Source organism: Heliconius melpomene, chromosome 4 (genome assembly GCF_056956725.1).
Source record: "Heliconius melpomene rosina isolate 202511_hmr_F chromosome 4, ASM5695672v1, whole genome shotgun sequence".
NCBI lineage: Eukaryota > Metazoa > Arthropoda > Insecta > Lepidoptera > Nymphalidae > Heliconius > Heliconius melpomene.
The window spans coordinates 7066570-7083124 of record NC_140392.1 but is presented as its reverse complement, the minus strand read 5'-3'; the positions used below and the strand labels follow the sequence as shown (position 1 = coordinate 7083124).

At 30.6% G+C, this 16555-nt stretch overlaps 1 protein-coding gene across 1 annotated transcript in view; it reads left to right on the top strand.

Moving 5' to 3' along the window:
* The first annotated feature begins 4388 nt into the window (after nucleotides 1-4388).
* LOC146539587 (adipokinetic hormone/corazonin-related peptide receptor variant I-like) overlaps nucleotides 4389-16555 on the top strand; it is a 40413-nt gene continuing 28246 nt past the window's right edge. Inside the window, exons 1-3 of the mRNA XM_085208305.1 lie at nucleotides 4389-4736; nucleotides 13118-13239; nucleotides 15868-15973. Of these exons, the coding sequence (XP_085064431.1) occupies nucleotides 4458-4736; nucleotides 13118-13239; nucleotides 15868-15973 (507 nt within the window). The 5' untranslated portion in view covers nucleotides 4389-4457. The remainder of the gene's footprint in view (nucleotides 4737-13117; nucleotides 13240-15867; nucleotides 15974-16555) is intronic.

Sequence of the window (16555 nt, the reverse complement as noted above, 5' to 3'; positions counted from 1 at the left end):
ATATGGCTCGACTCTCACCTTAGTTGGAATCCACAGGTTGAATATATATGTAACAAACTTTCTAGTCTCATGTACATACTTAAAACAATCGCTCGATGTCTTCCACATCGAGTCCGGCTAATGATATATAACTCACTGGTAAAATCACATCTCTTGTATCTCATCGAAATATGGGGAACGGCTTCGAAATGTAATATACAACGCATACAAACATCACAAAATAAAATTATCAAATCACTTTTTAACTATCCACATTTAACACCTACAGAAACACTATACAAAAACACTAAATTAATGAACATAAAACAGTTACACAACTACACTACATGTATACTCATTCGAAAAATCTTAGATGGAAGTGTTCACACGGAGATTGCGTTCGAGATTAAAGGCAATCAGAACCAACATCACAGACGAGCGCATAATTTGATATTACAAAAGACACGTACTAAATATGGGAGCAAACTAATAACTTTTCAGGGAGTGATGCTATTTAATGGTTTACCGCAAGCGATTAGAAATTGTAAGTCGTTTGATGAGTTTAGGTCCGGGCTTCGCGCGTCCATGCTTGGCGATCATTCTCTTCTTAAGAGGTGAATGATGGCTGGGCAACGGGCGTGGATGAGGTTTGGATTTGGATCCATTGGATGACGGTTTTGTTTTGTTTTGTATGTTTTTATTAGTAATTTTACTCTTACTTATATGTTAACTTTTATTCACATTTTATTTTTACCTAATATTTACATTTTTATGTTAACTTTATATTTAGATTTTATTTTTACCTAATGTTTACATTTTTATGTTAACTTTATATTTACATTTTATTTTTACCAAATATTTACAGTTTTATGTTAACTTTATATTTAGATTTTATTTTTACCTAATGTTTACATTTTTTATGTTAACTTTATATTTACATTTTATTTTTACCAAATATTCACAGTTTTATGTTAACTTTATATTTACATTTTATTTTTACTATCAGCTTTGTTCACTAATGCCTTTTATATTATATAATATTTCTTTTATTTAATTTCTCATGTAAATGACATCGTCGTAATGAGAATAAAGATCTTTAAACAGAAAAGAGGGCACTTTAATCTACTCAGCTACTCTTACTGTCTCTCTGTTTTTCTATCTGACAGACAGAGAGACAGAGTTACTTTTGAATTTATAATATTAGTATAGATACAACTTCCTTAATAATATTTTATGTATAAATAGTGTAGAAGAGAAAAATATTAGTATTCCTTTCAAAGTCTCAGCAAACTTAAGCTTCGTTCTTATAAAAATATTGGATAATCCTGTGATAAATTTAACTTTTTAAAGCTTATTACGACGTTATTACTAAATTCTGATGTGGGTAATACCTTGGTAAGTTAAGTATAAATAAAATATCAGTAAATCTTATTTATAGATATTTATATTCCATTTATGATTATATATTAATTTCAGTTGTAATATATGCCCATAGTAATGTAGGTAGAGGGAACCCAAAAGGTTTCATTCCTGGGAATAGAAACCACAATCTTCGCGCTTACAAACGCACGCCTGTATCCCCGACAGCATCAAACCATTGGAATATCCGTTTTATCTATATATATAAAAAGGACTTGTCCTCACTGACTGAGGTAAGACGCACGCACAGCCGTAACTGCTGATGGTAGAAACGTGAAATTTGGACAAAAGTTTACTTTCGTAATCTGGACATCCACTAAGAAGGGATTTTGAAAAATTTTAACCCTATAGGGGTGAAATAGGGGTTCAAAGTTTGTATGGAAAAAAATTTAAATCGCCACCGATTCTTATAAAATTTGAAATTTAGATTTTTAAAAGTATTTAATTGAACACGTATTTCATCGTTTTCTAGAATTCTCCCCCTAAGGGTGCAAATAAGCGGTTGAAAATTTGTATAGGTTTTTTTTAAATCGTCACCAATTTTTATAAAATTTGAAATTCAGACTCTTAAAAGTATATAATTAAACACATGTTTCATGGTTTTTTAGAATTCACCCCTAAGGGTGCAAATAAGGGTTTGAAAGTTTGTATGGGAAAATTCTTAAATCGCCACCGATTTTTATAAAATTTGATATTTAGACTCTTAAAAGTATTTAATTGAACATATGCTTCATGGTTTTTTTGAATTCACTCCCTAAGGATGCAAATAAGGGGTTGAAAGTTTGTATGGAAAAATCTTTAAATCGCCACCGATTTTTATAAAATTTGAAATTTAGACTCTTAAAAATATTTCATTGAACACATGTTTCATGGGTTATTAGAATTCACCCTTAAATACGCAAGCGAAGCTGCGCGCGTCCGCTAGTATTACATATTTTTAAAAGGATGGAAGTTGAAAGATATCTCCTCGCTCTGGTAGTAAAACAGTGGTGTTGTTTTCCGCCACTCGCAAACTGGCAATGTCCTGAAAGCTAGGCGAAAAATAGAAAACGAAATGTTTTAACACTAGGTTCCCTCCGCCGACCTTGTTACGTTTCATGTTTTTTCCCGCGGGAAGATGCTATGTATTTTTATATACTGTATGTATTTCATTTTTCTAATATAAATTAAGCCATCTAATTTTTTTCGCTTCAATTTTCATACCACTTTTTTCCCCTTTTAAAAAGTTTTTCCTTATTTCCTGTTCACTTAATATAATTTGTGTAGGTCTTGTTCCGTGTTCTTATAAATTAAAACTTTTCATAGCGGCTCGGCATCAAGTATTATATATAATAAGCCGCTTTGTCTCTTTTTCCTTTGAAAGTTAATGTATATTATTGAAAGAATGTAGCTGAACTTTTTCTACTTTTCTCTATAATCTCGTAGCAAAAGTTTAAAGATGGAGTTTAGAGATAAAGGCTAGTCGTAGGGCAACACAAGCTTGCGACTGAAACGCGACAGGCTGTAGGTTCGATTCCTACTCGTACATATATTTAATATTTTCAATGGGAAGCCTCTTAGCTTTAGGTTTCCTCTACCTACCCTGCTGTGTGCGGGATGCAGTGTGAAGCTGATTTTTGATTTTATTAATCATCATTTCCTGAAATGGGATTTAAATCACCACTCAACACGTAATACCTCCAGGATTCGGCGGAAAGTTCGGAATGGATTGTAATAGCACTAGGTTACCAGGTTCCCTCTGCCTACCTTGCTATGTCTAGGATACAATTAGATTCATATATGTACCTATACATTGAAAAGAAAATCTTTGATACAAATTATCTTCACTCACTTCACGTTCTTGGAATGGATGAGGTAGAAAATTGTTACAATATTTTTCAACCATGAATGAGTTCCGTATTTCACAAGCTCGAATTACATAATTCATTAGATCTATTGGAAAATGTTAATTTTATTATAGCGTGCAGCTATTTTACATTTATTTGGATTTCCTCCAACTAGAAGTTGTAAATGCGGCGTTGAGTTTTCCCACTCAACACACAATATCTCGAAAATTAGCAAAGTTTCATCACATTATATTCCCCTTTTGTAAACTATGTTGATTTCGTACAAGTTATAATTTTACAATTTAATACAGTATTATAATTTGAAGCACAAAGGAATTTCAACTATGATTTTGTGAAATTTCTCAAAACTATAGTCAATTAAGCGCTACTAGTATTCTCACCGTATATTGAAGGCGGCGACCAAACAATGTCATTAAAAATGAATAATTTATAAGCTTCTGATATTATGATATGAGTCATCATAACTATATTTGTAGATAGCTTCACGTATCTGTAGCTGTATCCCGCTCGCAGCGGGTAGGTAGAGGGAACCTAGTGTTAAAACTACGTTTCCCACTTTTCGCTGCATTTTTTGAGGCATTGCGGGTTACGTGTGAATTTGGCGCCAGGGCAAACAATTGAAAATATTAATAAATAATAATTAATTCCCTCGAGTGGGGATCGAACCTACAACCATCGTGTTATAGTCACACCCTTGTGATCCTGAGCTACAATGGCCTCATCATATATATAACATTATATTTATTGCAATATTGAAAAATATAATATAAAACATTTTAAAATTCATATTTCTATAGCCTTCTATAGGCTATAGAACCATTTTAAAACTTTTACAATTGGTTCTAAATGAACATTGGCTCTGGCCCCTCTACGACGCGACGCTTGCCAGAGCTTGCTAAGACGCTACGCGCGACGCTCGTCTCGTAGCGGCGCTACGGATATACCGGTAACTTACGAGTGTCTACATCGATTGAAAGTTAATATAACAAGGTTTTTTTTAAATATTTTTTGCTATATAGACGAAGTGCATTTTAGTAACGTAGTTTTGAATTAATAGATAAAACAAATATACATTTATAATTTTAAAATAATAAACAACTATATATATTTTTAAATTTATAAATCTATAAACTTTAAACTTATTTTTATTTTAAAAACATGAAGTGAAGTGAACTATGTCTCAAATAATAATAATAATAATAATAATGCAAAATGCATAATAACACATCTGAAATATCAGTAGGTCAGAAGTTCTGGGATTATTTTAGTGACGAATCCAATATGACTGTTGAAAATGACACCATACCTACTCCCGACCAGAGTTTCGTGGTGGCGATGTACAGTGCTTTATTTGTGGTGGGTGCAGCTGGAAATGTGTGTGTGTTTGTGTCACTTGTAAGGTCGAGGAGGAGGAAGTCAAGAGTCAATCTTCTTATGACACATCTCGTTGTTGCTGATTTAATTGTTATTTTTATTGTAATTCCTCTCGAGGTAAGCACATCTTTTCTAATATTCTTATAATTTTTTGCTAATTTGTATGTTAACACTTTTTTGTGAATTTGAATGGTTACAATTTTTTATTTGTTAGTAGTTTTAGTCTATTTAATTATTTTTGTTTATTGCTATAGGAATGCTGTAATGTATATAAAACAATCAGAGTCTAATAAAAAAAATAGGAAAAATACAAAAAAAAGACCAAAGACAATTGATATTAGTAAAATATAAAAAAAATAGTAATAAAAAAAACAGCATCTTAAATTGTCAAATGGGGAATAAATATTGTTATTAAATCCTTTAACGTAGTAAACAGAGGCTTCTTTAATACGTAAAATATAAAATTTTAACGCAGGAATTTTTCGAGGCAGTCTATAGACGTATAAACTCGCTAAATTAGGTGGACACGTGATCCTAAGGACTCTCATAAATATTTTTAAATGTTATTTAGAATGTATATTTCGATTCTGATACTTTTAATTTTAAAGTCTTGTAGAATTTGATAAATCCAATAACTAAATAGAAATCCAGGTTTAAATACATTAACATTAACAACCCGAAGTTAAATGTTTATCTCGAAATCTTTTAAAAGTTACAAATTAACACGCACGCATATTATCATTTAAAAATTATTTTTTATAACGTATATGATTATATAGAATAAATACAGTCGTGGCCCAGGGGCACAAGCGTGGCTGCTGTCGCGACCAATTATGGGTTCAATTCCCACTCGGAGAAATAAAATATTTAATATTTTCATTGCGTTCCGCCACTCTCACTTAGCACGCTATCTTCAGAATTCTGAGGAAAATGAGAAAGAAATGTTAAAACACTAGGTTTCCTCTGATACAGCATGAAGTTCATTTTATACTTTCATAATTTACTTTTGAAAGTTTACTTTTAAATGCGATATTTTAACAAAGTAAAATAAATCAGTCATTAAAAAATAAGATTTAATATTATTTTAGAGTTGCTATAAACAGCAATAATGCAGTGACGTTAATAAGAAGTGAAGTCTATGGAATGTCCCTTCATATTAGAGCGGTGGTCTGCTTAGAAAATAACATTATAATTCGATTTACTAACTAAGATAGAAAATAACTAGACTAGACTAAATATAGAAATATTGGATTCATTAAAACGTTTAAAAACTTACTTAAACAGTTTGATTAGAAAGTAAAATTATTAAACTTGGAAATATACATAGAACTAATTTAAATATGTTGTACAATTTTTTACTCATCTTTATATTGTTTTTTCGTATGTAGTAAGATAGGCAGAGGAACCTTAGTGTTAAGGCAATTCAAATTCTCTGCTTTCCGCTCAATTTTCAGAGCGAAGTAATACAAATAATAATTAATTACCCCAAATCGGAATTGAGGCCGCACTAGAGCCACAAGCTGTGCCGCTGTACCACGATGGTCTCATATTTGTATGAAAATAAAAATTAATGTTTTCAACATGAAAATGGACCTCTAAGCCCTAAAGCTAAAGTCTCTAAGCCCTAAAAAAATATACACATGCGTGGGTGCTGCAAAATTATTACTTAAGTCGATGTTACAACATGCCCTGTGGGATGATTATGCTTGAAAAATTCAAACTATGTTTCAGTAGATTTAATAATATTAAATTTTGGGCGTGCAACTCTCAACGCACGAGTTATGGGTTCGATTCCCACTTGGGGAAATATAATGTTTAATATTTTCATTTATTCGCTCTGGTGTCGGGGCAAACCGCGTTGAGTTTCGCCACTCAACACGCAATGCTTCCAGAATTCGGTGGAAAGTGGGGAACGGAGTATCCTAACACTAGGCTCCCTCTACCTACCTCCCTATACCCCGCTACATGCATACAGCGTGAAGTTGAAAATAAGTTATTAACTCTTAAAATAACTTCAAAAAACATTACTTAGGTATTTATATTTCAAATCTCGGTTTCACAGAAGCACACATAGTAATGCGGTAGGTTCCAATTACCAAACTAATTTTAAATTTAAATATAAAGTGTATTTTTCACTGTAGAAATGGTTTCTGAAATATAATTGTAGTGACAAAAATTATTTGATCGAAAATAAGCTTTTCATAGATATGGATCTCAGAATCCTTTTTTTAATGAAATGTAGCAACTATAAAAGACTTTATATTTATAATAAAATACCCATTTCTATTAAAATTTTGAAAGATTTAGTTTAAGTCTATTATTATTATGAAATTGTGAACAATAATAAATTAATGATTTAATAAGATGTGAAGTTAATGTCTCTCCTTACTATGGCCGTAGTGTTTTATGCATTTTAAATTCAACTTTATAAGACAAAATTATGTTTTTTAAACTTAGTGAAGATTTTTAGTAAAAAAATGTTACTTTATATAAAACTTGCAGAGTTTCCTAACTTAAAAAGTTATATTACTAAGCTTGAAAGTAAGTTATAGACAACACTAAAAGTAATTAAACATTTTTTTTATTAATTTTAAATTCGTAAAAACAAGAAGAAATCAGCCATCAGGGATAAGGTGACGTGGGTGCAAGAAAGTTGTCACATTTGAGTAAAATATTTTTGTAGTAAATATTTCTATTATATAGATTTTATGAATTTTTCTCTGCTAGAATACAACTTCGCTCTAGTAACGAGGCAAATTGAATCTTTGACTGCTGCCACTCTACACGCAATGCCTCCACAATTTGGTGAAAAATGAAAAACGTAGTGTCTTAACACTAGCTTCTCTCTACCTACTTTATTGTGTGCGGGATACAGCGTGAAGCTACAAAAAAAATAGTCCTCATAAAATCACGTTACACGTACTTTCAACCACATTACGAATTTTGTCATACTCCATTAATTACTTATCACGTTCACAAAACCACATCGTCGTATTTGTATGCTTTGATGTTACGTAATTTCACATTATTTCCTTTGTATTTATCAGCTTTGATTCTATGGAATATATGTCTTTATGATACTGTTTGAAATATTTTAGGAGACATTGCTTAATATTAGTATACTAGCGGACGCGCGCAGCTTCGCCTGCTCATTTGCTCCCTTAGGGGTGGACTCTAGTAAACCATGAAACACGTGTTCACTGAATTATTTTTAAGAGTCTGAATTTCAAATGTCATAAAAATCGGTGTGGATTTAATTTTTTTTTATATAAATTTTCAACACCTATTTCTCCCCATTAGGGCTAAATTTTTTCAAAATCCCTTCTTAGTGGATGTCCAGGTTACGAAACTAAACATCAGTCCAAATTTCACGTTTCCACCATCAGCGGTTAAAGCTGTGCGTGCGTCTTAACTCAGTCAGTAAGGACAAGTCCTTTTATATATATAGATTAAGTTCGCCAAAAAGCCATTGTTACTCAGTTGAGTGCAAATATTTGTTTGTAGAAGCGAAATTGTTGGATTTTGTTGGAGTTCCATTTCCATTAGTTTTTTTTTCTAGTTATACAATTTTATTGGACGAACGGATTGAATTACTTTTCTACCCTCTCTATCCTAGATGATAGAGTGGCTAGGATATTTTTTTATTAAACATAAAAGCTGCCATGTGATTCCCGCTTAGAATAGGAGCATATTGGTGCTCATGGTTTCTTAAGAGGCGACTAAAGTACGTGAAGGGAGAGTCACGTCACTCTATTATCACTATCGGTAAATAAATCCACCGTTGCTGGACCACTAAGGTTCTGCATCAGTTGTGAATATCTTCAAATCTAGTTGCTGTTTATGCCTTATAGCTACACAATAAAAAAGTTTTATTCAAATACGTCCAGTAGTTGAGAAGATAGATGTGCGTGAAAAATTTAAAAAAATCTCAGAACTATGTTCTATTAGTTACTTTACACGCCCCTAAATAGTTTTTTCGCAATTATGTTCCATGTACAGATATAATTTTAATAAAGGTTTATTTCAGTATAAAAAAATATCATATGGTGTACATAGCAAATACAAAAGTACAAGAACAAAAGTAGTTGGGAACATTGTTACCAGACAAAGGAAACAAAAATATTAATTATTTAATTCCGCCGAGCGAGAATCGAACAACCACTTATCAAATTTATCTTTTGAATGAATAATTTTTAAACATACTATTTATATTCCCCTTTTAATCTTGACAAATCGGAAGATTGACCGGTAGCTTAGGGTGCGATGTGAGAAATTAAATACTAAAAAAGTGTCTAGACTTGGTAAGTGCTCTTAAAAGTTCTTTGATGTCTAAAATATGATAAGTCAAACATAAACTATTGACTATATAATCTTTTTTCTTAGCTTCACGCTATATTTCACACATTGCACTCACTTTGTTTCCATTAAAATAGGAAATATGAAAGGAACGAAAGCATTTTGGAGGTATTGCTTGTCGAGGAACTCAACGTTACTCTTTGCCTCGTAACCATAGCGCAGAAATGAAATTATTAAATATTTCATTTCCTCGAGTGGGAATCGAACCCATAACCTGTCGCATTGACAATCGCACGCTTTTACCCCTGCCCCATAACTGGCCTCAAAAGATTTTTTCAATGTATATATAATATATATTGTCTTTAAAATGACATTATATAACACGAAAGTAATTCAGATTAGTAAATAAATAATTGCGTAGTTCCAAAGGACAAAGCCGCGGGCGGGTCACTTGTATAATATAATTAGTACAAGATGAAATAGAATTTAATAAACCATTGCAAAATTATACGGAAAGATACCGAATATAACGTTCATTAGACATTTTTCTTGGGCTCATCCGAAAAATTAAGGCACTTAATCATTATTATTACTCTATCTTGGCATTAGGGTCATTCTGCTTGGGATCGTGCTATGTATAATAAAATGTGGAGCTTGAATATACCTAGATCAGTTTCACGCTGTATCCCGCACACAGCAGGATAGGTAGAGGGAACCTAGTGTTAAACACTCCATTCCCCACTTTACGTCGCCACCAGAGAAATAGAAATATAAACGTAAATAAATATTTGCTAGATATATCAAAATAATGCAATAGGATAAAAAAATAAAGTAGAAGAATAGAAATATGCTTTTTTTATGTTATCTGCATAAAATATGAGGAAAAAATATTTTATACAAGGTATATTTTTCTTTAAATAAAGGAATTGTTACGGTTTACTTCTAACGACCGAAGTGACATATCCGAAATTTGAGGATCTGTCAAAAGCATACGCACAATTATGTTAGAATTTTGTATATATAATTCATATAAAATGTCTATTGCAATATTTAATATTTTTATTTCCTTGCTCTGGTGACCAGGGAAATTCCGGCGTTGTGTTCCGCTACTCAACCATAATCCGGCTCAAATATTTGCAAAATGGGTAAATGAAGTGTCTGGGGAAGGGTATTTCAACTCTAGATTCCCTCTGTCTACCCTGCTATGTGCGGGATACAAAAAAATAATTTTTAAAAAATATATATTATTTAAAAATATTATTATTCTATTGAAAAAATTAATTAAAATGATTCCAAATAAGAAAAAGCTGATTTGCAAAACCGGTCTTTAGCTGTCACAGACGCACTTCTGTAGTCTAGATATTGCTTTTTTAATTAACTTGCAAAATTTTTTAAACGTCACTCTTCACAATTTCATTTTGTTTTTATATAAGATTTTTGTATTAAAATAAGTAGCATATTTTCTAAATTAGTTAAGTATACATTGTTAATTATTTAATTTCTGATATTAAAGTTAAATGTAGGTTTTCTTTTATCTAACTTTTTATTGTCATTGAAATATTACTGGAATTAACGTCTTTTACATTGTCAAGATTGGGACAACTTTGGGACTTACAAATGAATATTGGAATATTAAATTTATTATACATCAGTAGATACATTACTTTATATTGAGGCCATCATAGGGGCCCAATCGTGTTAAACAAGACAGGCTGTAGATTCGATTCCCACTCGAGGAAATTAAATATTAAAAATTTTCAGTTTCAGTATGATGTCTTAGAGAAGCACTTCCAAATGATATAGAAAGAGTTTATATTATAGATAACCTCGATAAATCTTTTTTGTTTTCTTTACAAGTCCAATATTTAATACTCTTTTGTCATGTGATATTTTGTCTGTTTCCTACATATACCAGAATAGGCATAGAAAACCTAGTGTTTAAGCACTCCGTTCTCCCTTTCTTCAATCTATTTGGGTGACATAAATAATAAGTAATTAAATTGAATTAAAATACATTTCTATCAAATAAGCTATAAATATTTCCAATTTAAAATATTATAAAAATATCAGACGCTTTGCGATTTGAAATATTATAAAAATATCAGGCGATTTAAACACGATTGTGGGTTCGATTCCCACTCGGGGGAGTGAAATATTTATTTTTTTCATTTCCTCGCTCTGCTTACGATGGTCATTTTAATGGGGAAAAGAGTATCTTAACACTTGTTTCTCATATTTCCTCTGCCTACCTATATACCATGTGCGTGATACAGGGTGAAGTTAAGAAAATGATAGAAAAAAAATCAGTATTGTCAGTCGACAGAAGCTACAACCGTAATTAATATTGAACTGAACTGAAATCCTCCTGAATTCTCATATAAATTGCGGTTTTGAATAGTACAATAACGTTATTAACCTAGGATTTTTATGTTAATTAACTAGAAACAGTTGTAAGGCTTTCATAGAAGTATTAAATTAAAAATTAAACCTAGGATTTTTAGGTTAATTAACTAGCATTAGTTGCAAGGCTTTCACAGAAGTAATAAATCGTAAACAAAGATATTTTAGTCGGATCCAGGTAAGACAAACGGTGGTGTTATTTCGGTGATATATCATTTTGCCTTTCTATTTGGTAGAAAGAAAATAATTGAATAGAAATATATTTTTTAAATTAAATATATAAATTTTTTTTTTCCCCTTTAACACTATTTTTATAAAGTTAGCACGTGTTTGATTATGAAAATTGGAGATAAATGGCCTTGACAGACGGACAGACAGCCAACAAAGTGGTTCAAGGATTCCGTGTTTTCTTTTTGAAACTCTTTTTTCTCCCGTACTTCTAGTAACAACATTTAATAGCCAAATATAACAAGAGGTCACTTCGAAAACTAAAAAAAACAAATAAATTTACCAATTGGAATATTAAATTCTCTCTCATCTTGAATACCATTAAAATTATACAAAGTTTATATCCTAAATATTAATAAGTATGTTAAATCTTGAAATTACATTACAATAATAAGATAAGGCTTAGATAATCAATATTTTGAATTTCTTAATTTAACAAGATAAATAACGAATGAATATTACATATATAAAAAAAACCCTTACTATATATACCTTACCATTCGCAATTAAGCTAAATACGTCATACAAACCAATACATTAATTTACCGTCTATTGCAGTGGTTTGAATGTGTTTACAGTATGAGCTAATATATCTATGTACATACATATCTCTCGTCTATTTAAACATAGTATATGTCAATATACATAGAAAGAGAAAAATTGAGAGATTTTCGTTACATTATTTTAGTTTTACACTGTGTTCCCTATAATTTAGTACATAGCTGGGGGTACCTATTAATTCCTTCGAGTGGGAATCGAATCCACAATCGTCGCGCTTACAGTCACACGCTTGTGACAGCCTTAAAAAGAAATAAATAAATGGAATCTTTTCGAGTCTTACTTGAAAAAAATATATGAACACAAATAATCCTAAATTTAAAAGTACTTACATTTTAGGACAAAAAGCTAAATAAAAAAATATTTTTCTTAATTTTTCATTTTTTCAATTACTTTATAATTTTCCGCTTCAATTCACATAAAGTTATACGAATTTAGTCACAATATATTCAAATTTCACATGTTCTGTGGACGTAGACTGAAATAATGGTTTTAGTTCGTTATATTCCCTTGGCGAAAAATTATACAGATTTATTTTGAAAAGGTAAAATTTTCGTGTATTTATTCTACTTTCCGTGAAAATTTTCATTGTCCTTGTATGAGATGTATTTTAGTTCATATTTTTACTTGTTACATTTTTAGTTTGTAATCCCCAATTAGGTCATATGTATACTATTCCTAGAATCTAGGTTTGCTGAAAATAAAATATGGCTTGCTAAATGTGGGTAGTATAGAGTTTCTTAGTATTAATTTTGCTGTGAAAAACCAATATTTCTGTAAAATGACGCTTTTATATGTTTTTTTCCTGTATGAAATGAATTATTTTCCAGATATTAATGTTTCGCTTATGTAAATGTTTCGTTTATGTCTAACATATTTTGCTTATATTAATCGCGTATATTTGATATATATGTTTACATATTTTAAATGTAAAACAAATGGAATTCGTAAAATTATATAACATTAACTATTTAAATAAAAAAATATTTTATACCAATGTTTTTTTATTGTTTCAGATTGGTTGGAGAACAACCAATGCGTGGTTGGCGGGAAATATGGCGTGCAAATTCTTTCTAGTTCTACGAGCTTTTGGACTTTATTTATCGTCGAATGTTCTAGTATGCATATCTTTAGATAGGTGAGTGATAGCTTTTACTATTACTATCGTTTTTGGATATCTCTTATCTATTGTAATTAAAATCTTTTTAAATGGGCAACGAAAGTGTCTTAAAGTGACTTAAGACTAGGTTCCCAGGTTTGTTCTGCTTATCTGCGGGATATGACCGCCTGAACGGGATATAACCTATTTGCGGGATACAGCGTGATTAAAGAAATACATAATATATACTTTATTTCGGTGATTTATTTGAAGGGTAAAGGCACGGTTTCAAAAACCGATATCTATTAATGAATTTTTATACGTATTCTATATAAGAAATAAAAATTTTTTAAGTGTAGAGTACCACTTTAAAAATGTTAAAAAACTGTAATTATTAACTTATTATCAATTTTTTTCATTATTTAAATAACAAGGTTGTAAAATAACAGAATAATCTTTTCCGAAATCTTTAGAAAAGAAAAACTGAAATAAATTAACATAATTTATATAATTGTTATTATTACTTCATAATTGAATTATTAAAAAAAAACAAAAAATATAAAAGAAACACTTAATTTTTTATCTATATATATAAAATCGAAAGGTCACTCACTCATCACGAAATCTCAGAAACTACAAGTGCTAGGAATCTCAAATTTTGCATAGGAGTTACTTATAGGACGTAGGTGCTCGCTAAGACGGGAATTTGCAATATTCGATTTCTAAGGGGTTGTTTTTGGGGTCAAAAATTTGTATGAAACTTCGTTACTACAAACGCTAGGAGTCTCAAATTTTGCATAGACGTCACTAGGACGTAGTCATGGAGACAGAAATTATTAATAACATAGTTCACGCGGGTGAAACCGCGAGCGGGCCGCTAGTATATATATAAGAACAAAGCTTAGTTTTGAGACAACCACAAATTTTATAAATGTTGACTTTAACAAGTTCTCAGTTTACTAAAAAGAAGCTAAAAAACTTGTAAGTGAAACTTAAAAAAAGATATCCTTTGCTGCTCAGAATTCTGATATGGAATTATAAACATGTGTCTAACAAAGCCTTTAGACCACAGACGGTTTTATTTCAATTTGAAATAGAAAGTAAATGATAAAATTTCATTATTTCTTTCAAATTTTGAACCCTTTGTAACTCATTTGTAGCTCACGTTTTCTACGACAAACAATGATTAAATTGTCAAACAATATTTTCTTGTTATTTTTAGTATTTTAGTATTTTAAAATGAAATAACAATTGGAAAGGAGACATAAACGATATTATAAGATTACAGAAGTAGTACATTTATTAGAATTTAAAATAATCACATTTATGTTAGGATTGTCGACGTGATTTAATAGCATCTATATGAAATTATTTTCTTTATTATTGTAGGGAATCTAGTATAAAGGCACGCCTTCGTTCTGTTATTTTATTCCCTTGAGTGAGAATCGAATCCACAAGCGATGCCTCTACAGTCACACACACCCTGCGCCACGATACCCCATATACCCCATTAATAACTCTATGACCTAAATTTGAACACATATTCACATTCACATTTTTGCTATTATAACACTTTTCCAAGTACTATAAAGGTTCAACTCGAAAACGTTATATTGTCATCATATTATTTAGGATGTCACATTTTTGATTGATTGAATTTTCATGTTAACCCAAAAGTAATTTGTCTTTGTATTTCATGAAAATATATATGGAAAACACAACGAAAATGGCATTTTTTTGATAAAAACTTGACAATACTTTATGTACATAACGTAAAAAGCTCTTTTACCGCCTTGTTTTTATCTTTAAACATTTTTTAGCTAATACTGTTTCTAATATGGATTTTTTATTATATTTCTACTTTTTCTATTTTGAGGCCGTTATTAATTCCTCTAAAACCTAGGAACCTAGTGTTAAGACACTCCATTTTCCTCTAAACAATTATTAACTACTAAAATGACGACATCTTGAAACAAACTAAAACAAATAGTTTTATCTATCCCATAAAAGCATTTAAGGCCTTCTACGTTCTACAATAGCACAAACTAACTAAAATGGCTGACATAATCGGATTCCTAGCATAGAGTACGTTGAAATACTAAGTTAAGAGATTTAATTAAAGTCAGTAGTTGTTAATGGACACCTACATCTAGATGTCCTAAACCCACTTGGATGATGGAGGACGATGAACTGTAGATAAGAATTACCTACTCTTGGTGTCATGTTACGAATAAGAGATTATTCGTTGAAGAATTCCAAGGACTTAATTGTTTTTTTTTTCTACAAAATATTTTTAACTTTAGAGAACAAGATAAACATGTGTTCTGATAAGATTAGCTTTTTATAGAATAATGTTTAAAAGCCATTTAACTTAAAAATGGTAGTACCTTGTGTAACTAATAAAAATTTTTATCCCGTAAAAACGAGGGAGCTTAGTGCTAAGACACTACGCTTTCCACTTAACGCCAAATTCTAGAGGCATTGCATATTGCATGGGAAAACACAACGCTGTGCTTTACCTCAGTTTACACCTTTGAAAAGCGAAGAAATAAAAATATTAAATATTTAATTTCCTCGAGTGGAAATAGAACCCTAACTCTCCGTTTTTAATATTATTTAATTTTAGTTTTTTTTATATTATTAGCTTAAAAATTTTGTTTGTTTCAGATTTTTTGCTGTTCTATACCCTCTTCGATTAGCAATTGCTAGGAACCGGAGTAAAACTATGCTGTGGTTCGCGTGGCTTATCGCATTCTTATGCAGTTTGCCCCAGGTAATATTGTTAGCTGGTTATCATTTTATATGATAAATAGTGGACCCGAGTGGGACTACGCCCGCTTGAACTATACGAATATTTATTAAATATATTTATGAAATTATTTTCAGTTTTCAATAGAGAGATGCGCATGTCATTATGGGTGACGTTTTCTAACAACAAACTTTGCAAATGGTTGCTTAGCAACGACGGTTGTTATTAACATGGCCGAATAAATTGCATGTCAATTATAAGTATTTTAATATATTCATATATATCGAAAATATTACAAATATGAGAAAAAAAAGTATCCTATGTTCATCCCGAGACCCTCAAGTATCTCTATATGTGTATTTTATCACAATAGAATTAGCGGTTTGGCCCTGATTGCGTAAAAGACAGACAGACAGACAGACAGAGTTACTTTCGAATTTATAATATAGGTATGGATTAGTTATAAGCGAACGTTTATGAAAAATGCATACTTTTATGAGTTGAATTGATTTATTATTTTATTAATACACTAAAGAGTTTATTCAACATTACAATTTTTCGATAAATTAATATTTATTTGAACTTACATACATAAGGGAGATATAG